The sequence below is a fragment of the Amborella trichopoda genome, chromosome 3 (assembly GCF_054954075.1).
Source record: "Amborella trichopoda isolate Santa Cruz 75 chromosome 3, AtrichopodaSantaCruz75HAP2 v2.0, whole genome shotgun sequence".
Taxonomy (NCBI): domain Eukaryota; kingdom Viridiplantae; phylum Streptophyta; class Magnoliopsida; order Amborellales; family Amborellaceae; genus Amborella; species Amborella trichopoda.
The window spans coordinates 27,865,571-27,889,032 of record NC_142338.1 but is presented as its reverse complement, the minus strand read 5'-3'; the positions used below and the strand labels follow the sequence as shown (position 1 = coordinate 27,889,032).

At 36.4% G+C, this 23,462-nt stretch overlaps 2 protein-coding genes and 1 long non-coding RNA gene across 9 annotated transcripts in view; 2 read left to right on the top strand and 1 right to left on the bottom strand.

The window, feature by feature from the left end:
* Positions 1 to 1,183: 1,183 nt before the first annotated feature.
* On the bottom strand, positions 1,184 to 1,622 carry LOC148782829 (uncharacterized). Its single transcript, XR_016052350.1, has 3 exons — positions 1,541 to 1,622; positions 1,413 to 1,453; positions 1,184 to 1,311 (listed from the first exon to the last, which is right to left on the bottom strand). It is a non-coding gene; the product is annotated as an uncharacterized LOC148782829 (long non-coding RNA).
* A 3,523-nt stretch (positions 1,623 to 5,145) lies between these two features.
* LOC18437370 (ubiquitin carboxyl-terminal hydrolase 8) lies at positions 5,146 to 23,409 on the top strand. Of its 6 annotated transcripts, XM_088862351.1 has the most exons (10): positions 5,714 to 6,337; positions 6,700 to 6,945; positions 7,921 to 8,062; positions 12,188 to 12,244; positions 12,354 to 12,436; positions 15,654 to 15,772; positions 21,585 to 21,826; positions 22,127 to 22,488; positions 22,724 to 22,865; positions 23,040 to 23,409. In XM_088862351.1, exons 1-6 carry the CDS (start codon positions 6,219 to 6,221, stop codon positions 15,679 to 15,681), a joined length of 675 nt encoding a protein of 224 aa, XP_088718477.1. In that variant the 5' UTR covers positions 5,714 to 6,218; the 3' UTR covers positions 15,682 to 15,772; positions 21,585 to 21,826; positions 22,127 to 22,488; positions 22,724 to 22,865; positions 23,040 to 23,409. The 6 variants fall into 6 exon arrangements, with proteins under 6 accessions (XP_088718479.1, XP_088718477.1, XP_088718475.1 ...); XM_088862353.1 differs by lacking the exons at positions 5,714 to 6,337; positions 15,654 to 15,772 and adding an exon at positions 5,146 to 5,463; XM_088862349.1 differs by lacking the exon at positions 15,654 to 15,772.
* The window catches only part of LOC18437369 (HECT-like ubiquitin-conjugating enzyme (E2)-binding protein), a 99,484-nt gene continuing 99,093 nt past the window's right edge, over positions 23,072 to 23,462 (top strand). For both annotated transcript variants that reach the window (XM_088862342.1, XM_088862343.1), the window contains exon 1: positions 23,072 to 23,210. The gene's annotated coding sequence lies outside the window, so the exon portion shown is untranslated. The remainder of the gene's footprint in view (positions 23,211 to 23,462) is intronic.

The window sequence follows — 23,462 nt, the reverse complement described above, 5'->3', positions numbered from 1 at the left end:
TGGCTTCAGAAGCTTGACTGTCGAAACGTGACTTTACGTAGTGCTGGAGCGTGAAGGTCGACTGCCGAAGCGAGCATATGGGCTACCAGATCATTGTGGCTCCAGAAGCTTGAATGCCAGAGCGAGAAGGTCGTAGTGCCGGATAGTGAAGGTGGACCGCCAGAGAGAGCATATGGACTGTCGAAGCGCCATGCTCCAGAAGCTTGACTGCTGGAGAGGTAAGGACGTAGTACCTGAGCGTGAAGGTGGATCGCTGGAGCGAACATGTGTACTGTCGGAGCCCCCTGTGGCTGCAGAAGCTTGACTGCCAGAGCGAGAAGTTTGTACTGCCGAAGCGTTCACTTGGATTGCATGCTTGTGGACTGTCGGAGCGTTATGTGGCTCCATAACCTTTTTTTTTTTTTGTTGGTTTTTAGTCTTTTGTGGTGTTGTATGTTAGATCTGAGTTAGGGTTTCTCTTTAGTGATGTTATATGTTAGCCTTTAATGGTGTTATATGTTGGCATTAGGTGGTGGCTTTACATTCTATGAAGTGGTGTTATATAGCCTTTGGTGGTTTTTTTATGTTAGCCTTAAAGCAATTACATTTCTCTTTGATGGCTCCATAGTTTATCACTAAAGCAACAATTAGCATTGCATGAAAGCAACCGCATCTGATAACCAAGGTACATTGGCATAAAAAGATATAATGTTCAACTTGATGACTTCCTCATAATTGAAAAGACAGATAAAAAGAGGGATCTCTCATTAAATACATGTTTCGAACATTCATATAAAATCCAAAAATACATATCAAACTCAACATCAAAATATAACCAACCATGTGTTTCAAACATACCGGTCAAATCCAAAAATACATATGAATGGCGATCAATATCAACCATATTTTTTACTTAACATTTGTTTAAAATATACATATCTAAGACAAAAATAAAAAAAGTCACTTTTTTCGCCGCAAATTCCACCTCGATTCCTCATGCAACGCTAGCACTTGAAAGAGATCAGATTTTTTCTTTGTTCTTCTTTAGTCATCCTCTTCTCTATCATCATCCTGTTCTGCCTCATCATTCTCGTCTCCATCATCATCCTCTTCTTCGTCATCATTGTTTTCTTCTCCATAATCATCGTCTTCTTCTCTTTCACTTTCACTTTGCACATCTCCACCTATAGTCCGCGTTGTCTCCTCGTCACCTGTCTCTACAGAAGTGTTATTCAATAGCAGATCATGAGCCGCCTGTATATAACGCTTGGATTCCCCGGCTAATACTTCATTATTAAGTGCAACTTGTAGCAACTCTATACAGATATATTGCTGCAAAGTAGAGAATGAAAAAAAACAAAATTGACCATTAGACTTATTTTTCATAATTTTAAGATATAGTAAGATGATAAAATAAGAATAAATTGTAGTACTCTGCAATTTCATGTAACTCCTCATATGGTTGCCAAGTCACCTACAAAAATAAGCATGAGACGTTATGAAATAACTAACCACATATTGATTATCTACTAAATTATAAGCACAAAAGCTAATAACTAACCATATCAAACGAAATGTTATCAAATGAGATGTTTTTGTGGCATGCTTGTTTCTTCCACATGCAAGCCTTAGGCATTCTTGGGCTTATGACCAATGCAGGCTTGGTGGCTAGAGCTCAAAAATGCTCATAGATCCAACACTGTAGAATAAGTTAAAAGTAAGAAGCCAAAGATAGTGAGAAATTGTAATATTCTAAAATTAAATACTAAAGAGAGTAAGAAATGCCTGTAGTAAGGTCGTTGACCCACTAAAATGATTATTTTCCCCACCGGCGACCTTAGACAACGAACGATACAAAAAAGCAAGCGTCGTAGCACCCTATGCATATTTCCATGCCTCACCAAAATCTCAAAACAATTGTAAGTATATTGATAGCATTGATCCTTTAGATGAGTCGACAAATATAGTTGTGCCGACTAAATAAAGGAGATATGCTCACGTATGTTGCGTGAGTTATAATTTGGTTGGCTTTTTTGGTAGTTGGACGAATCGACTCCTCAACCATATATGTTTGAGACGCATCGAGGTGACGTTTTTGGGACAATCTCCTAGATACTCCTTGACGAACACAACATAGTCTTTTGGCCTGATGCTAGTTACAAGCTCACCCATCATGGGTATCCTTAATATCTGCCACACATCGTATAAGGTTGGAGCCATTTCACCAATGCTTAGAAATGTAGTATTCGTGTTCGTGCACCATTTCCCTATAAATGCCCTTATTAGATTGCAATCGATATATGATACCCCAATACATGTGCATATCCAATAAATGAATTTCAACTATGTGTTTCGACTAGATATCCAACCATGAGCTTCAAATATAGTGCATATCCAATAAATGAATTTAAAATGTATGTACATATCTAATAAAAGAAGTCAGATAGCATACATAAGAAGTTAGAATGCAATTTGGCAACGGGAAACACTTGAGAAAGAGATGAGTCATACTCATGAGAAAAGAGAAAACACAAATCAATAGCATATCCAATTAAAAAGAGAGAGAAAAGTGGCATATCCAATATATGTAGTGGAAAAAATTTATGTACTGACAAAATTTCTCACAAGTGGGTGCTACAATTTAAAAAGACAGAACAAAGAAGATAGCTAAAAAAAATGCCTTCAACTGGGTGCTTTACAAGTTGCCATGTTGTGACCAGTTCCTTTGCACTTACTACAGTGAATAAGTTGCACTGGTACTTCTTGTGACTCGATGCGCTTCTTTTTAGGTCGATCAGGGGGCCGTCTTGAGTGAGGTGGAAGTACTCTTATTCCATCTGGAAGAAGTTGTCCATGCATACGCCCATATAGATCGATCAAGGTAACTGACACGATAAGAGACGAATATGTTTCATGAAACTTTTCAACCGTGAAATAGTCTTCACAATAGTAAATGGGATCCCTATTCATCCATTGAAGGCATTTACAAACATGTTTCCAAGGCAAACCTGTTATTTGGCAACCCTAGCATTCACATTCTCGTGCAATTATATCTACCTTGTAATTCATGCGATCACCTCTTGCTTCAAACCTGCTCCACTTGATACACTGACGCTAACTGAAAGGCACTTTTGCATGTGCGGGGTAAGTGTTGTACTCCATATTTCAGCTTCCAAGATTCGGGTGGCCATTAGTTTTATGATTTGTCTTCTAATCAAGTCAAAACACTAAAGAATTGGTATATCTCGTGCTTCTAGAATCCACTTGTCATATGACTCAACCACATTTGTTGTTACTCGGTTATATCGTTTACCCCTGAAGAGTGATGTGGCCCAACGGTCTGGCGATGCTTCTATGAACCACTTGAATGCAGCCTCATAAATTGACCTAATTTCATTCATCTTCTCAAAATACTCGTGTGGCCTGTATGCTCTACATGCTCCCACAAAATATTTAACAATTGCCATCTTAATATCATTAGGTATGTCTTTTGCTTCCTTCTTGAAATTCTCCGCTAAATGAGGTTCACAGAAGGCCAGGGTGTCTATTGGACAAAAAAATAATTTCACGATCTGTCCCAATAGCAATCTTTAGAGATTCTATCACACGAATTACATATACAGGTAACTGGTTGTATGCTTCCTTTTGTGAACCATGTATGTCTTTGATGACCGTTTCTTTCTCTTGCCAAGCCCTGCAATAGGGCATTTGTAGCCCATAATCTCGAGATAAATCATTCATGATTTATTTAGCTTTGTAATGCACGATGTCACTTAATTATCCTTGATTAAAGATACAATAAATTTTTGTGACGCTCTTTTCTGTACATCATTGTTTGTCCCAATATTACATGAATGTTCTCTGTTCCATGTTTTGATGCTAAAAATATTTGTCTTGCCTAATTTCGAAACATATATTTTCCATTTGCATCTGTCACCATTGCATTTTGCCCTTATGCGGTACGCCTCATTTTTAACCAGATGGTATGTGAAAATGGTGGGGCTATAACAAACTTGCTAAGGGCTTTTCGGAAGTCATCTAGAGACTCAAATTGTTGCCCTATATCGGTAAGTGCATCCTCCCATGAACTAAGCAACCTTGGTGTATTACTTTGTTCAGAACTAGAGAGCAACAAATTAGATCTAAGAGGGGGTCTGACCTCTTCAAATGCCCTATTATTACGTGAAGTACTTCCACCCCTTTGTTCACTCCTATCAAATACATCTAAAAAGAGATTATTCTCTCTTTCATATACATTTAATATCCTCTCAATATCATTGTCAATTAATACATTCACAAAAAATCTTCTATTTCTCGGGACAAAATACCTCAATGATACCAACTGTATATCTAACGAGAAACGCTCTGCTATGCATTTTCGTAGGTCATCTAACCTAGTTCTACTTTCAATCATAAATGTGCATGTATCACCACCAATATAATCCAAAGTCCCATCGACATTTGATTTGACTTCTCCACAAAAAATACAATAAATCAATCTGCTATAACTCATTTTCTTTTATCCAGCACAAGATTTGTAATAATTTACACCCCACAGTTAAACAAACCCAATGATTATCTAAATACAAAACTAATGACTTTATGGATTTAAACATAGAGGCATGGGAAGGAAATAATGGAAGATTTGATAAGAGTAAAATCAGTGACAACCTGAAGTGATCAATCCATAGAGGCATGGGAAGGAAATAATCCCTGAAATTCACACTAAAAAGAGATGCATGAAATAGGGTAAGATTCACAAATTTTATGTCCAATAATGCAGATAAGTTCGAATAAGAGTTGCCAAAATGCCAACAAAAAACTTGGGGACTATTTTACCCCAAGAGAAATACAATGGCTCATCAAGTAAGAGAAAAACAATGGCTCATCAAAATAAGAAACAATGGCTCATCAAGGCAATGGCTCATCAAATAAGAAACAATCAATGCAAAGAAATACAATACAGCAAAACAAACTCCAAATTTACAACCACCAAATACATTTAAGCCCTAAAATGACAATTTACAACCACCAAATACACTTAATCCCTTCATTGTCAATCACAGTAAGCCCTAATAAAATTCCACGAACAATCATCATACTACATTTTATAGTGATTTCTTTTTTTAAATCTGATATATATTTTTACAAAAAATAAATACGCCTGCTGATTTGGGTTGAAAGATAAGCTCAAAATCGAGCTCAGGCTTCCTCGGTTCGAGCTCGAGCCCGGCTATCTTTCGTTGAGAGGGAGAGACATCGGTTCAAAATTGAGCTTGGGCTTCCTCAGTTTGGGCAGAGAGCGAGGGTGGGAGCTCATGGGGGACAGAGAGGGAGGGAGTTCAGGGAAAATCAGCGAAGAGAGAGAGAGAGGCGTGCGTGGTAAGGAGGGTGTGGATACAGAGAGGGAGGGAGGTCGGGGAAGTTAGCGCAGAAAGAGGCGTGTGGTACAAAATCGGATCGGTAAAATGCTTTGGGTTAAAGGTAAGAGAGTGAGAAGGTAGTTTAAGCATTTTTTTTTTTGATTAGGGGGTATTTGCCATGAAAAATATTTATGGGAAAAAATATGAGAGAAAAGGTTGGCCGGGTAACTTGCACGGATATTATATCTCGGCATTTTTATTTTCCCAAAACTCTTCCCCTCTCTCTTATATTGAAACTCTTCCCTCTCCTCTCTCTTATAAAACTCTTCCCTCCTCTCTCTTATTAAAACTCTTCCCCCTCTCTCTCGTTATAGGTCCTCTCTCTCTCTCTCCCCTTTTCCCATACGTTCCTTACCGTGGGCTCTCTCTCTTATGAAATTCTGGTCCGTCTTTCTCTCCACTTTTCCATTACTTTCCTTACCGTGGTCTCTCTCTTATAAAACTCTCCACTTCACTCTTGTTATTTCCTTCTCTCTCCACTTTTCTCTCTTGTTATAGTTCCTTCTCTTATGGCTCTTCGAGCACTGGCGGCGATGCCCCCTCTGAAGCTTCTTCTTCTAATGCCTCTTATTCTCTAGAAGGCCCAAGAGTTTACTTTTTGCCCTACAAGAATTGATTTGTTTCTTTCCCCTCTAATTCACACTCCATGAATTCTTTGTTGGCTGTTTATTCTATAATCTTCTGAATCATTTTCTCTGTTCAATTGCGATCCTATGTTTGGGTCAATGAAATGACATCCTAAATCTGAGAAACTCATTTTAGGGTCGAGGGGTCCCAGCAAGAAAAGTTTTCCATCTTTTAACCTCGACTGTATAAATGGCTTCTCATCTCTATACTTATGATATTTGTATGAAATGGATATTTCTTCGGTTTGTTTTTATTATGCGGCCTTCCTTTTTTGGCAATGAGGTCGAGTGGCTTTCTGGTGTGGCATTGTAAGTCATGTGTAGCTGGCTAGGCTTCTTCACTTCAAATTTGAGTGATGGGTGGCCATTGGTCATTATGCTCTCAGGGTTTAGTTTCACACAAAGTTACAAACACAACGTGATGCATACCTAATTTAAGATTCTAAATGGGTCTATGTTAACACAAGCCACATGCATTTTTTTTATTAATCTTCATTAGTTTTTCTATTATCATTGATTTTAAATCAGAGTCTTTTCTCTGTTATTTTTCTTGACTTTCTTACCTGGATCTACGCAATAGTACTCCTTAAACAATCATACTGGAGTCAGATAGAGTTTATCTTTTTCCTTCCTAATCACCAAGTGTTGCATATGATTATTTCAAACTCAAGGTGGTGGAAAGAAGTGGAGGAGTCTGGCCCCAACGAAGACATGGATGGAAACGTTGGCATTTTGTATAATGCATCCCTCCATCCGAATGAAGGTGCATCAAAGTACTTCAATTACTTTAATAGTGACATACTTTTTTATCTGAAAAGGGAAGATAATACCTTGTTCTCTGAGCCCAATGGAGAATTTTTCCTGGACAAGGACTGTGTCTTGCTATCTGAGAACATGTGGTTGAAGTTATTGAAATGGTAAGACTGGTTTACTTTCATGTGTATGTATTTCTCTGTCTGGTATACTTTCTAATTGTTGTTCTTAATAATAAAGGGACTATGATTACAAGAAATATGTATCTTCTTGGGAGATCATAAGATGAGTGAATCTGTTATACTCAATACTCGTCGAAGATATACTAATAATGTAAATCACATCAGTGGTTACTGTAGCTTATAACATTACACTCATGAAGTTGAGAGTACTTGGAATGTTATTGAAAGAATGTGTAATTGGTAAAATTTGAGCAGTTATATGAAAGAGTTTTAAACATGTTTTTTTCTTTTTTTTTGGGGATTTAATATGCTGCGATGAATATGAAAGTTGCTATTTGTCTTTTTGTTTTGTGGCTTTGATAAGCTATTTTTTAAAGTATCTGTTCTGGGGAGATAGCAACTTCTGTTTTGTGTCGTATACTTGTTTTTGCTTGTATTAGTATGGACTACCTCTGAGCTACTGTAGAAACTGATGGACAATCTCGTTGAACTTTATACTTGATTTTGATGAGATAGACTTTGTGTGTGTCTATTTAAAATTTAATAGATGTGAATTTAATTGTAAAATTAATTATTTTGTTAATTTATGAAAATTTGCACTATCGGTTTACCTTATCCATTTAGATAGCTAGTGCATCAAAGGGGGACAAGTTGTGAAATGAGAGTGAGACGACGATTAACTGGAACATTTGGAAGAAGGATAAAGTTTAAATGTAGAATTCAACTGTGACGAAATGTTCTTTTGAAAAAGACAAAAAGAAAAGTGTGTTAAAATTGGGTAGGCAAATCTGGTCATGTCACCTGCAAAATGTGAAGGGATCTTCATGGGCATTCTGTTTGTGTCTGTTTGTGACCAAGAATTTTCTGTATAATTTCTACTACTATGATGTTGTTGCATTATAAATTTCTACTTTTATTAATTCGATTTGTCGAACTTTTTTAGTATTTTATTTGCAGGCATAAAGCATCAAAAGTGACAGCAAGGAATGCAGGATTCCGTTCTATGGCAGATGATGCTACCTTTGATGTTTATCCCTTGCAACTCCGTCTGTCTGCTATCCGAGAAGCAAATCTAATGACTGCTAAAATAAGTAAAAAGGTCTGCCTTACTGTTCTTGCTTTTTGAATTTTTCTTGTGCTGGTCTGTGCTATTATGTTGATTTAGTCACCCATGGTTGTGTTATATAATACTTTATTTTGTCCCTGATATCATGTAAGGGAATTGGCAAAGGAAAAGATTTATATAAGGTTGTAACCTTAAAATGTAGAAATACAGATGCACCTCAAAAATCCATCAGAAAAGGTTGTTTTAATGTTAAAAAACCCTCTAATTGTTCATCTCAACATCGAGATGTATGAATATAAAAAAAAAAAAGATTTTGAGTCCTAGAAATAATGCATCTTGCAACACATTATCTAGACCGTCTATTTTAAAGATTTTCATATATTTATCGATTTACTTGATTTTAACCAATTTTGGAGTTTAAAATTTTATAATTAGATATAAAAATAAATTTTCAGGTAATTCTAAGAATTTTTGACACCAAAATTACTCGTCATGATAAAATTTGGAGGTACGCTTTAAACCATATAGAAACCGCACCCACTGGCAAAATATGTTTTTATATGGTATGGTACATGTTTATATTCTGTATAAATGCAAACAGGTCGTCAACCATCCAGTGTCAGCAATGGATGGTTGGGGGACATCATTTCTCCACTCAAAAGCCCGTCAAATATATTTTGACAGCATGGCATGATAGACAAATATGCACGAGTTTAGAGAGTACTAGAATATATGATGGACTAGCAATACCATGACAGATTCTTTTTTGTTATTGAGGCTATCTAATAAGACCTTGTTTCATCGATAAAAACAAAGATCAAAAGTGGCCAATCTCGCGTGGAATGTTCCAATGTCATTGTATTATTGTTCGACACATTAGCTAGACGAAATCATCATAATTAATCTGATAATCTCTGTCTTTTTCTCGCCAAGCTCTAAAAAATTGCCAATGTGTAAGTTATATGTGGAACGTTTTATCGTCGGCCATGTTCAGTGTAACATGGTCACTCGCACAAATATTGATGCCCTACATGTATTGTGTTGTCTGATATAGTAACTAAAAAATTGTTGGCATGGTTACCATAGATAATGGGTTTTGTTAGGCTACATCACTTGTAGTGTAGACCATTAAAGTGCTCAACATTTTTAGACATTTAGATACTCATATCCTATAGTATAGTAACTTTTTGTTTAGGGGTATTTCAAGTAATTAGTCAAGGGTAAACTAGAAATTTCTAATAAAACCAAATGCATTTATTAACAATAGTGGACAATGACACCGCCCATATGGCGTGGTGACATCATCCACAATATGCATTAATTGTTCTTAACTACTAATAAAATGTCACTATTTTCTTATAAAAATATCCATTTTACCCTTCTTAATGTCCCTATTTGAAAAATTTTGTATTACAATTCAAGGGTATTTTAGTGTCAAAAAATCTTGAGCACTTTTAGGGTCTAGACCACCAAGTGGTGTAACCTAGCAAAACCCATAGATAATATGAATGCAATATAATTATAATATTTCCATTAAAACATAATAATACGTTATAGTAGTATTACTGTTGGTAATTTTTTTTGAAGTTATGCCATAAATTTATTTATCTATATCATTAGTGTGTTAGTGTGTGTGTGATTGGGGGGTTCTAATTGTTGGGGAGAAAGACAAATCGAGTGATACTCCATCAACAAGCACAACGGAACAAAGCAATTCTTCTCCTCTTGAGTGAACCTAATAGGAAGTAATCAAGTAGATAGCAATATATCAAACACATTAAAGGCAATTATTAAGTTCCCAAATCAGCAACCAAATGCACCACAAACACATATATAAACACCAACAGTTTTTATGTGGAAAACCTCCCCAAAGTGAGGTGAAAAACCATGGGACCGTAGTCCACCCAAAGCTTCCACTATCACCAGATAATGAGAATACACAAGAGTCTTCTCTTGTTAAAACTAGAGGCATACAACAATACCAATCGTCAAGAACAATAGATTCTTGGCAAATATCATAAATAAGATGAAGTCCAAAAAGAGAAAATTGAAGAGATCTCACCAAAACAAACGCAGCAAAGACGACTCTGCAAAACTAAGTCAATCACACCGTTCAGAATGAACAACCATGTGTTGCGAACCTGCTATCAAAATTTCAGGTCGATCAGACCACGAATGGCCATTCGATCGAGCTCTTGATGATGATTGCACTATGCCTCAAAAAACCTAGAATTTTCTTCTCTCCCTTCTTCTCTCTCTTCTAATCTCACTTGATGAAAACGAATGAGAAAAACCCTCATTTAACATATAATGGGCAAAATGATTGAAATGCCCTTACTCCATATGGGATTTACTCCATGTGGGCTTTACCCAAAAAGAATGAACTTCGGGCCATCCTCCACATGGAGGGAAACCCCAACCCAACACTAATAAAGGTGAGGACCTTAACCCACCCCGAGCCTGGATAAAAGAGTTGGGTTGTGTTAGGTTGGCAGTCAGCGTTGAACTTTGCTACCTCTTATCATGAATCATGAAGAGGAACATGATTTAAGTAGCCAATCCCAAATAATTGGGATAAGGCTTGCATGACGACGATGATGATGATGTTCGTGTGTGTGTGTGCATGTGCGTGTGCATGTATGTCTATTTGTTGGATCCCAAATTTTGCACCCAGTCATCTCACCTAGGCAATCAAAATAAACATGAAAATTGAAATCATAGAAGAAAGGGAGAAAACTAGTCTGCGATTTTTAATGAATGAAGGTCGCCCAGTTGATGGACAATGGATCTTGGCCTTCAACAACTCGAAATCCTTTTTATTTATTTCTCTGAAAATTGTTTATTTTTTAATCAAAGGTATGCAAGATTTCAGCCGATATAAAATGCGTTCTATACTATAAAGCCATTTATCTTTGGTATAAGGAGGTCACAACTCATAATTACCCCTAGCCCTCACATGTCAAATCCGATAACTTGGGGTGTGTCACAAAGTTCAAGAAAATTTATTTTGAACTTTGAGCTTGATCAATGGCTCATTTGCACTTGCTCGATTTCAATTCTAATGGCCAAAAGTAATTGTGACCTCCGTGTGTACCAAAGATAAATGGTCTTAATGTACTTCTTCAAAATAATTCCCTCTAGCAATGTGTTTTAGCCAACAGGCATATAGAATCTCTTCTATGATGCAAAGTTTACTGCTATGATATGGTGTAGACTTTAAAATTAAGGAACACTTTATTGATACATAGAATTCTCAGAATATACATAACCAAATTTGATAAAATCATATTCAATATTAACCAGTTCACCCGACCTTGTTTATGGTATAAAAATTTTAACGAGTAGGGCCATGGGGCAGCACTGATTACATAACATAGAACTTTGACCTCTAGCAGTTATTTGTGTTGTTGCTACTGGCATTTATAATTATTAATGTGATGGAACCATTGGAATATCATAGCAGAGATTTGAACTTTAATTGGATAGATTTCAGCACACACGTGGGCAGCCATAATTTCCAGTCGTTGTGCAACATATACATGGCGAGGGCAGCATAGAACATTGCATAATTTGATTCTTTAGTTGTATTGGTTCCATTGCACTTCTTGAAGTATTCAAACATTTGTGATACACCTATTGGCTTCTCTGAACTTTAAGTGGTTCATATCTGAACACAGGTTTCGAAGCTAAACAAATAACGGTTTCGAAGGCTTGGAAGTATATGATGTCCATATGTTTTGGACCTTCTTATGTCCTGCTTGTTTTGGTCTTCTTTGATATATTTTAATAATGGAAATCAAGATGATTTGGCTCATGGCTGATGTTACTCTGACCTGTATTGATGTAAGGACTTGTTTTACTGGGTAACGTTTGAAAAAATTTTCAAATTAAGACTCTTGTGGACCTTCTTTCCTTCTTGGAAACAAATATCCTGGTATGAATTGAGAGTTTATCCTAGTTTAATGGTATTGATTTTATCTATTTGTGATATTTATTGAACAAATTAGGAATCAGAGTTCTATAATTGAAATGTGATATAGAGATCTCACTCATATATTTCGTGCTAGTAATATGGCTAATCTATCCTTATCTCTTGGTTCTTTTAAGAACGAAAGTGATTTATTTCTTTTCACTATGCTTTTAAAAAATGTCTCGCAGGATAATGCTGTATATTACAAGGCGGCCTCCACGATTTTTAATTTGGCAGATGAACCTGTATGTTTCTTCTTTTTAAATTCAATTTCTTCCTTGTTTCTTGTGTGCTTTAGACTTTGCCGTTGGCTTTATGCTTATGTCTTGGTTCTGGAACATATGCGAATATGAGATTATTCTGGGCAAGCATATATGTTTTTCAACAATGAGGGAGATGAGGTGCCTATGCATTCTTCACGACAGATGGATCAAGAGGTGACCACCAATCTGACCTTATTTTTTCTTTGGTAATAGATGTTTTCTAAAGTAACATAGTAAACTGCAAGTTGGTAACTTGGAGATGTGGTAGTCATTTGGGACTTTGAGCCTACCTTATATTTTCTGGCTCATCATTCCTGCCATACTTGCACAATCCCACTTGATTGTATTACTACATACTTGCAGTATTGTTGTGCATATATGATTTGTAACATTATGTACTCAATGTTGTATAATTTGGAATATGATTCACATTTTTGGTCCTCTGATGTAACTGAGAATCTAAGCATGGCACCATCTTGATTTGCTTCTATTGACATTACTGTCTCTTTTGGTCGTCCTACTCAGTGATTCAAAAAGCAGTCCACCCTAGGCGCTCCAGGAGGCCTGGGCGTATCGCCTAGGCGGTACGGAGCCCGCTAGGCGGGCGCCTAACGCCCAGCCCTGGGCGGCCGCCTAGAGGCGGAAAATGCATTTCGTGAGGGCAATTTTGATTCATTTTTTTTATACTAAAAGGTCCAAAATTAGGGTTTTAGGGAGAGAATGCCCCCAAAAAACTAGTTTGTTGGTGATTTCTTTAATATCGAAGGGTTACTTAGAATTAACAAAACTTGATCAAAACATCACCTATTGATATAAGAATTAGTTTTTGATATTGTATAAATCTATTGGGGGTTTATTTGGAAGATTTTGAGACCTTGAATCATCTTTGAGGTGGAAGTTTGAAGATTGAGCAATCAAACTCAAAGTAAGTGATTTTTTATTTATTGCTTTAGCCTTTAGTAAATTGCATTATTTTTTATATGTCATCTTCGAGATCTAATAGAAGTGGTGATCCCGGTTGGAAATATGGCTTTAACCTAGATCTTAATGATAAAAATTGCATAAAATGCAAGTTTTGTGAAAAGGATACAAAAAGGGGCATAAACCGATTCAAAAACTTATCGTCGGTATCAGAGGGGATGTTGCACAATGTAAAAAGACTCATGATACTGTTAAAGAGGAAATAAAGAATTTTTTCAGTATTGCAAAAAGGAAAAAAGATGAGAAATTTACCTTTATAGCAGAGATTAGGTCTGGGGTTCGTGTCCATATTGATGATGATGATAGTGATGAGGATAGGTTTGAGGAGGGATGTCAAGTGGTTGAACAATCCTCCACTATTAAGGGAAAGAGAAAGGAAGTTGTAAGTGCTTTTGGTTTTGGGACTAAGAAGCCTTTGGTTAGAGGCCCTATTGATAGTTTTTTGCCTCGACTTGACCCCGAGGTTGCAAGAGAGAAGACAAAGAAGCAAAACCACCATTGAAAATAGAATCAAGAAGAGAGAGATATAACTGCTAATAATACTGCTACGTGGTTTTATGAGGCGAGCATTCCTTTCAATACCGCTCGCTTAAGCAGCTTCTATGCCTTGGTAGAGGAAATTGACCAATTTGGGCATAGGATGAAACCTCCAGTCCCATATGAGCTTTTAAAGCAGCTTTTGAAAAGGCGGTGAATGTCACAAAGGAAGCTGTAGCAGTTAAGAATGATGCACGCGCTCAGTATGGGGTTTCCATTACCACTGATGGTTGGACTGATGGGAAGAGAAGAAGTCAATTGAATTTGCTTGTGAATTGTCATTTAGGGATTTTTTTTTGAGGTCTATTGATGCCTCTGATCATAGTCATGATGCCTATTACATATTTCAAGTTATAGATAAGGGAATCAAGGAGGTTAGGGAGCATAATGTTGTACAGGTTGTCACAGACAATGTTGCAACTAATTTGTTGTGCATGGCTTATCCTAGAATCTTTTGAACACCATGTGCGACACATTGTATAGACCTCATGCTTGAGGCTATTGGCAGTTTAACAGAGATATTAGGTGCAATGACGAAGGCCAAGACAGTTACAAATTTCATTTATGGCCACCATCTCACCCTCAGCATGATGCGTAGCTTTACAAAAAAGTAAGAGATTGTGAGGCCTAGGGTCACGAGATTTGCGACCTGGTGTTTATGCTTAGATAACATACATTTAAGGAGAGTGTAATTGAGGCAGATATTTACCTCAGATGACTGAAGAGCATGCAAGTGGTCTAAGGATTAGGTTGGAAAGAAGGTGAGAGATATCATTTCTAAGGCTTTTTGGTAGAGGGGTGAATGACGCTCTTAAAGTATTTTTTCCTCTTGTTAAAGTCATTCGCATGGTTGATAGTGATAAGCCTTCTATGGGCTACATATATGAGGCTATGGAGATATGCAAAAGAGAGAACCGAAAATTTTGATGATGATAAGATCCGCTACAAGCCTGTTTGAGATGTTATTGTATGCTGCCATTGCTGCGCTTATATGGGTTATTTGGATAGAAAGGAATAATAGGATATTCCAGGGACGTTATGAACAGCTGCCTGCACTCCTACACAAGGTAAAGACTTTGGTAACCTTTTGGGCTACCAACCACAAAGTCTTTTGCGGGTTACATCAGCAAACGTCTTTCTAAGCCAATGGGGTAATATCCTTTTTCATCAACCAAAGAAATCTCAAAAACCTAACAATTGGCAACCACCCTTGAGAGGAACTATCAAACTCAATTTGGATGGTTGCTCTAGGGGCAACCCAGGGCTAGCTGAGGCTGGGGGTTTATTTTGAGACTATGAAAGGAATATTCTGCTCACGTTGCGGAATCCCTTGGATACACACACTGAAGCAATGGCATTGTTGATAAGGCTCAAGCTATTTAACCCCTCTTGAGGATCCCACCTGATAGTTGAAGGGGACGCATACAACATTACATCTTGGGCATCTGGAAAGTCTATACCACCTTGGTATATACTTTCGATATTTGAGGAGATTGAATTCATTTGTAGAGGTATCAGCGTTTCATGGAGGCATACATTCAGGAGGTCCAATGCGCTCGCTGAACTCATGGCCAATGATGGAGCCGATCTTTCACTGCCCACTCTCATGTTGTAAATAGGGTGCTATATAAACCCTCTCACCATTTTTGCTAAGCCAACTCATTGTTGTCACACGCATTGGACTCTTTTATGGCTTTTTGTAAAGGGACCACCTCACCCGTTAGGGTTCTGGTAGCTCCCAATTTTTTGTAGGAGACGCTAGACCCAACACTTGTATACACTTCTATCTTTCTTCAATGAAATAGTTAACTTGATCGAAAAAATTATATTTTATTCTATTATTTATTTATGATTTTGTTCTATATGTTTGCAGCCAATTGGTGGAGCCAACATGGGTGTAGTTCTCCAAATTTACAAAATTTGGCCGTTCGAATCTTAAACCTAACCTCTTCTTCATCCGATTGTACGCGCAATTAGAGTACTTTTGAAGGGGTAAGGCCGTAAGGTTAATAACTATTTTGTATAATTTAATTAATTATACATGAACCACAAACCATAGATATTTAGTTTCATTCATTTGATTTTGTTAGATTCATACAAAGAAAAGGAACATGCTTGAATCAAAGAGGCTTAATGACCTAGTCTGTGTCAAGTATAATCAATGCTTGAAGGACAGGTTCGCTAAGAGAAACCCTATCAGATCAAGAAGTATGGACAATGTTACGGAGTGGTTAATTGATGATGATGAGGTCGAGGGGCAAGAAGGATTGGCATAGGACATGGTCATGGATGCTTCAGGGACATCAACTGACCCGTCTAGGGCCACTAGGTCTTCTGCACAGAGACCAAGGGTGGAGAAAGAGGAGGAAGAAGAGGCAGATTCAGAAGAAAAGAAGGAGAATGAGGACGACCAATATATCGAGGCGGGTGACGACTCCGAGGAATATGATGCCAATGCAGCTAATCCTTATTTTTCTAATGATGGATGAATGTTGAAATTTGAATCTAGAATGTGGAACAATTATTAAACGTTGAAGTTTGAACTTTAAATCTTTGTGGTTTGTGGAACAATTGTGGTTTATGGATGGTGGATTTGTAGTTCCACTGGTTTAATTTGGTAATTTGGTTTGTTGTTGTTGTTGGTAAATTTTAAGTTTTCCATTTGGTATTTTAGTTGGTTCATTGGTTGGTACTTGGTAAGTTGGTAAATTTTAAGTTTTAATTTGGTAATTGATAGTATAATTTGAATTATGATGTGTAAATTACTAATTTTCATTTTTTATACAATATCTTAACTGTTTATACTGATAGAATCCTTACTGGATTGAACTGGGCCGCCCAGGTTCTGAGTACCCGCCTAGCGCTTTTTGATACACTGGTTCTGCTGTTTTTGTTTCTTATTTTCTTCCTGAATATATCAATTTTAATATTAAAAATTTTGGTTGTCGTCGTCGTCGTCTATTTTTTTTATTTGTTTGTTGTTGTTGCATGAAACTTTATACAAGAATTTGCATCATAACTTAAGTATTGAGCTTTCAGGTTAAGGTCAGTTGGATACAAAATAGATTGAATCACTTGGGAAGAGTTTTTATATTGATTTATTTTTTCATATTTTAATTTGGTTATTTATATATGGGCTATGTTACATAGAAATAGACATGTGTGTTTACTCATGACATAGATGCAAGTGTCAAAAATGTGAACCCAAAAAGAGACATCTGGACACGATATGTCTAATACAATATTTGGGTGCCTACATATGTGTGCATGTCTACATAAACATATTGAAATTCATATGTAGTTCACATTTGCATTTACATATTCAATAATTCATATGTCATAACAATAGTAAAGCATCACCTAAGAATTAAATTAAATTAATGGTCCAAAAAATGTTACTTTATGAATCATAACTTTATTTGTCAAAAATTTCCAAATACTCCAATGCAAGGTGTCAAAACAATGTGAGAATAAACGAAAGCTATTAGCTAATAAAACTATTAGTTAATAAAAAAATTTATTACATAGCTATTGAATAGGGTTCTAATGTATTCATCCAAAATCGCATGATCGCACCACTCGCAACCTCAATATAAAAATGGCATTTTTGAACAAAGAAATGCCAAATTCCAAATCCCAAACATGTCAAGAAAAAGGGACACACCATTAGACACTCCATAGAAGTGTCGTATGCATTTCTAGAAATATCGACACACATGTCTGTGTCCACCAAGTGTCGACACGTGGTCAAACCTTGGACACGTACGTCCATATTTCATAGCATATGGGTGAGGTTTGTATAAGGTGCCCACCTTATACTATGCATGTAAGGCACACCATTAAAATTTGCCGAAAGATGTAGTTATCGAAAACTTTATGATGGTTTGAAAATCCATGTTCAACCCTTTTATGAAATTTAAAATCTAAAAATGGTGTAAAATGAATATTATCTATGTACACTTCAAAATCTTGAAAATAGACATTCCAGATAACTTGTTACAAGATGAACTATTTGTAGGACTTGAAATTCTTGTTTTTTTATTTGTATCATACATCCCCATGTCGAGAAGATCAATTGAAAGGATTTCCAACTTCAGAACTCCCTTTTCTACTGGATTTTTGAAGTGCACCTTACTTCTATAATATAAGGTTACAACCTTATATAAACTTTTCCCTTGACTTGATGAACCTTACTCAACTGGACTTAGGCTTGTCGAATGTTCAGATCCTGAGTCTTCAATCGCTGTTGTAATTGGTAGATGGATTTTAAGAACATACCCAAGTCGACTTGGACTTAGGTCAGGTACTCGGGCTCAACAGCCTGCCAAGCCTGGAACAAGGTACATGTATGTACCCTGTATAGTAATCGGGCAAGTATTACACATATGCGTCTTACTACCATGCAAACTTGGGCCGACCTGCTTGAGTTTATGCAGTACTCGAGTGAGTAGCTGCAGTACTCGCTTGAGTGCTAAAGTAAAGACCTGGTTCTTTTTGTGACTGTGAAAATGAGTAGTTTACGTTTGGGTGAGGGTGATCTTCTCTTTGAGCTCCTGGCGATGAAAGAGTCATTGTGGGTTCGTTGGTTGGATTGGTACTTCACTGTGTGAAGTCAACCTGTTTGAGGAGGGGAAATTCCTGTTTTGGTGCAAAGGATGACATGATAAAGCCGAAGAGCATCCAAATTGAAGAAGACCCTGTCGAAAACCTAATTCCATACATATTTTGTTCTAGGGCAGTACAAAAATGTTTGTAGAAGAGTTGAGTTATGTCCACAACAGTTGCAAGGGCTTGTACATGTCTCATTTTAGAGGGCCTGCACAAAGTTGATTTGAGTCAACTTTGTGCCTTAGCAAGGGTTTTGCCTGATTTATCTGTTAGAGATTTGATCTCTAAGGCTATTTTTGTGTTCCATATCCCACCACTAGCATAATTTTCACAAAACAATACAAAAAATAGGATTGAAGAGATTCCAAATTCGGATATACTATTCATCAAGATTTTTCAAGAGCTTAATTTTCCTAGATTAGGACTTGTACTTCAGATCTAGTCTCGTGTTCGATTGGGATTGTGTGAGGAAGCTTTGACAAGGATTTGAGGCTTCAATTCGCATTGAGCCCGAATATTGGGGGATCAGCCTTGAAATTTTGTGTGTCTTACTTTTCTAATTGAAAATTATAAAATTGGTTTATATTTGATGAAAACAATTATAACTGATTTATAACATTTCCTATATACTTTTACATTTTTTTAAAATTTTGTTGTTATTTTTCCCTTTTTGTATATTTTCTGATTTTGCAATGTGATAACTTCAACTTTTTTTATTTCATTTTTTATATGCTTTTTTGTTTGTCGCTTTGGATATTTTTTTTGTACTCTTTCCCTGTGTTTCTCATTTGCTGGTTTTTTTCATTTCCCAGTCCCTTTTTTCATGGCAAGTCAATCAAGACTTGCCCAAGTTACTTTGCTCGGCAAGGGGTTGAATACCTTTGCCCGAGTTGTAGAATCGAATGTTTTCGGCAACTGTTAAAAAAATATGTTTACTCATATATCATAAAAATAGGCTCCGTGCATAATCATCTTTTTATGCAGCTAAAATGATGCAGGACAAATTTGTTATAATTGTTATTTTTCTTAATTTCAAAAGATGTATATTCTCATTTTAGTTTTAGGGTTTACGTTTCGGGCTAGGGATTTTAAGTTTTATTTTATTTAATGTTCCAAGGTACTGTTTATGTTACTATTCATGGGTACTGTTCACATATTACTATTAACAGGGGTATTTCTGGAATTTCAGTATTGTTTAGGGTTATTTTAGAGTCTTACATATTTATCTTCGGTCTCAGGTTAATTTTAGCGTATCATAAGTTTATAAAAAGATTGGATGTCAAATTGTGGGATGCTTATGTTATTGGAATGAATTTTAGTTTATGAAAGAAGAAAGTTCTTCTGGTTTTACAGCCATGCTTTTTCTTTATTATTGCTAATTTTTAGTTGTTTGCGGTTAGGGAAATAAGGTAGATTTAATTTCCCACCTTGTTTATAGTTGTTCGAGGTTTGGGAAATAGGGTGGATTTAATTTTCTACTTTACTTACTGCATCAATTTGATATCAGAGCACAATTTTCTTCAACAACGAAGCATGGAAATTACAATTGGATCTAAGGTTTACTGATTTTTGCCAAAATTTTGCCAAATCAACTTGGATCTTGTTGTTTTCAACAAGTTTTTATTGATTATATATCGAGGGCTTGTGATTTCGGCAAACTCATGGTAGCGAGAAAGAACCGTGGAGGGGGATTTCATAGCCCCACTTCATGATCCCCGAGATGAAGAAATTGATGAAATTAAAAAGCAAGTTTAGAAGCTGGCGCAGCAGTTTGCAAGCATTACTCATGGGCATGACAGTGATCTTTTTGCCCAGGAAGATGTCAAGTATCACCCTTTTCATCACCGTACTTCATGGAAAGAGTTGAGGAAAGAGGAAAGTGATAGAAGACTTAGACGTGGGGAACATCACTCTAGAGTTTTCGATTTGTAGGACATTTTTAATTTTGACATCGTTTGTATCGAAAATCAGCAGGTTGTAGATTGGATTCTTCCACCCATCTTCGATACGTACGTAGATTAAGAATAAGATCTTGTAGGAGATCCAAACTACAATGATGATCAAGATTTCGTGGTTAAACCAATCTTTGACGAAGATGAAAATGAAGATCTCAAGGATATCGAAGAAGTGGAGTATTAAAGAGATTAAGGGTATTGGAATCAATATATAACTGCAGAAGTATGGACTAATAAACAACAAATTGTGGCCATGGTTTTAGAGTGTAATGAAATAAATGTCGAGAAAGCCTCAAAGGCTAGAAAATTGAGTTTGAAGTTTCCTATACAATTTTCAATTTGCGTTTAGGGATAACCAAATTTGGTAAGTTTATATCAATTCCTTAGTATACTTACCAGGATCCGTTTCTTGGGGATTTCTTCCTACTACGAATAATATTTGAGGAGACTAAGAAGGTTGAAGAAGGCAATTTTGATGCTAAATTCATCTTAGCACATTTTTAAACTCGAGGATGAGTTTTCTCCAACTAGAGGAGAATGATGGAAGAAAAAATTATTATAATTTTTAATATTTCTTTAATTTCAAGGTATATATATTTTAATTTGAGCTTTAGGATTTATTTTTTGGGTTTTTAAGTTTTCTAGGGATTCTAAGTTTTGTTTATTTATTGTCACAAGTACTGTTTATGTTATTGTTCATGAGTTACTGTTTGCAGGGGTAGTTTTGAAATTTTATAATTTTTTAGTGGTATTTAGAGTCTTAAATATTTACTTGGGCGTCAAGCTACTTTTAGAGTTTCATAGGCTTAGTTGGATGTCAAATTTTGGGATGCTTATGTTATTTGAGTGAATTTCAGTTTACGAAAGAAAGTTCTTCTCTTGTCATGTTTTACAGCCATTATTTTCTCCATTATTGATGGTTTTTTATTTTTTTTGAGGTTGGGGAAAAACGGTGGGTTTAATTTCCCACCTTTCCTTCTTGCATCACTGAACATGGCATACAACTTATGACCCTAGTTATATCACTCATCATTATCCTCAATAAGGCGTGCTAGTGATTGGTCCACAGTCATATGAAAATACGATGTTTAAAAGATTCGATCTTAGTCTATCTGTAATCAACTATCAATTAAACTAATGCTGATTATTTTGACTATGGTCTATAAGTAGCACTTTCTAACTCATAATTTAGGAGAAGGTCGTTGAACACTCTCTGACATTAATTACATATTTCTCGATAGCTACCAAATTGTGACAGTGTTCGAAGACTTGAGGACCCAGACATTGGACATTCTTGAGTTTGACGTGGCTCATGCTTAGAAGTTCAATTTGCAAAAATTGTAAAGGAATGGGCTTGAGAAAATCCTATAGAGAGCTGAGGTTCCCTAGTGGGTCGCCTGAGTCCCTTATAGGACTTTCCATGTCTTTTAAGTGTGGCTTATCCTTGCTATCACGTGCCCTTTGGAGCTGCTGGAATCTGAAGGTATTTTCCAGTTTCCAGTGATTTTCTTTTCTTTTCTTTTCCAGTGATTTTCTTTCCAGTTTCCAGTGTTTTTCCAGTTTCCAGTGTCCTGTTCACATGTTCCTATTGCCAGTTTGTTCTTGGATTTCTTTACTGTTCTTTGAAATTTGTTAGAGTGACAGTTTTGGCATCTTCTTATTCTCTACTAAAAGATTTAAACTGCATGCACGGAGTACTATGTTTTTGAGGATTCCTGATCTTTTGTCAATATGCTTCTGAAACCGTTATTCTAATGGTTCTTGTTGTGGTCTTTCTATTCAGATGCTTCTGGAGTTGCAGGTTTATGGACTGCCAGAATGACAAGTAAATGTGAAGGAAAGAAAGATGATTTAGCAATTCAACCGTATAAATCGGGATTTTCTCTCACAAGTGGGATGTTTATGGGCAATGGAAGCATAGACAGTATTGATACAGATTTCAGTCTTGCAAACCCTTTGAATTTAACATTCAGTAGAAGCTCTGGGAGAGAGGGTTCTTTGGGTTTAATAGGACTGCATAATCTGGGAAACACTTGCTTTATGAACAGTGCACTTCAGTGCTTGGTGCACACGTCAAAGCTTTTTGATTACTTCCTTGGAGATTACAGCAATGAAATTAATCAGCACAATCCATTGGGCATGGATGTAAGTTGTCTTGGATTTTTTACATTATAGTTTGGGGCATTTCATTGATTGACCATTCTCAAAAAAGAAAAAGCATTTCATTGATTGAAACACTTTTGTAGATATGAAGATGCATTGTAATTTTTCATGTACTTTTTGGTTCTGGTGCATTTGTTGTTTTACTTGGTGGGAATGTATTGAATTTCTATCTCTAATTTTTATTGTTTCCTCACTTTTCTCTGTTTTCTTAACACAGGGGGACCTTGCTCTTGCATTTGGACAGCTAGTGAGGAAGTTATGGGCTCCTGGGAGAACTCCAGTTGCACCACAAGAGTTCCAAGTCAAAACTTTCTCGTTTTGCACCGCAATTCAGTGGCTACAACCAGCATGATTCGCAAGTTAGTGATAGTAGCCTTGTTAAAAGCTCATTTTTGGGATTAGTTGTAGACAAATTGGAATTTCTTCTTACTTTCATCAAAAAGATATTTTTTTGTTACTTTGTAAACTTATGAAATTTTGTTATTTGCTATTTTGGTAAGGCATTTGTTTATTTGTGAGTGCTCATTCTTTAGGAACTCCTTGCTTTTCTGTTGGATGGGCTCCATGAAGATCTAAATCGTGTGAAAAGCAAACCTTACATAGAAGCGAAGAATGCAGATGGTCAACCAGATGAGGAAGTTTCTGACGAGTATTGGCATAACCACCTAGCCTGCAATGACTCAATAATTGTTGATGCATGTCGAGTGAGTCCTGTGTCAGTTATCTAATGTGCTTGGGTGGTATTGTTTTTATATGCTCTACGACAAGTGCATGCCACTCTTCGACTTTGCGTAATGTATTGCAATTGAAGATATTTTGGCTCCAATAAAATGTTACATATGTTGTATTCTCACTTTTTTGCTGGTTAGTAAGATTTGGGCTTCAGGTTTTCATTTGTTTCAATGTGGTCTTGCTTTCTTTTGAGAGAAAATCTATGGCCTTTGCTACCCATTGTA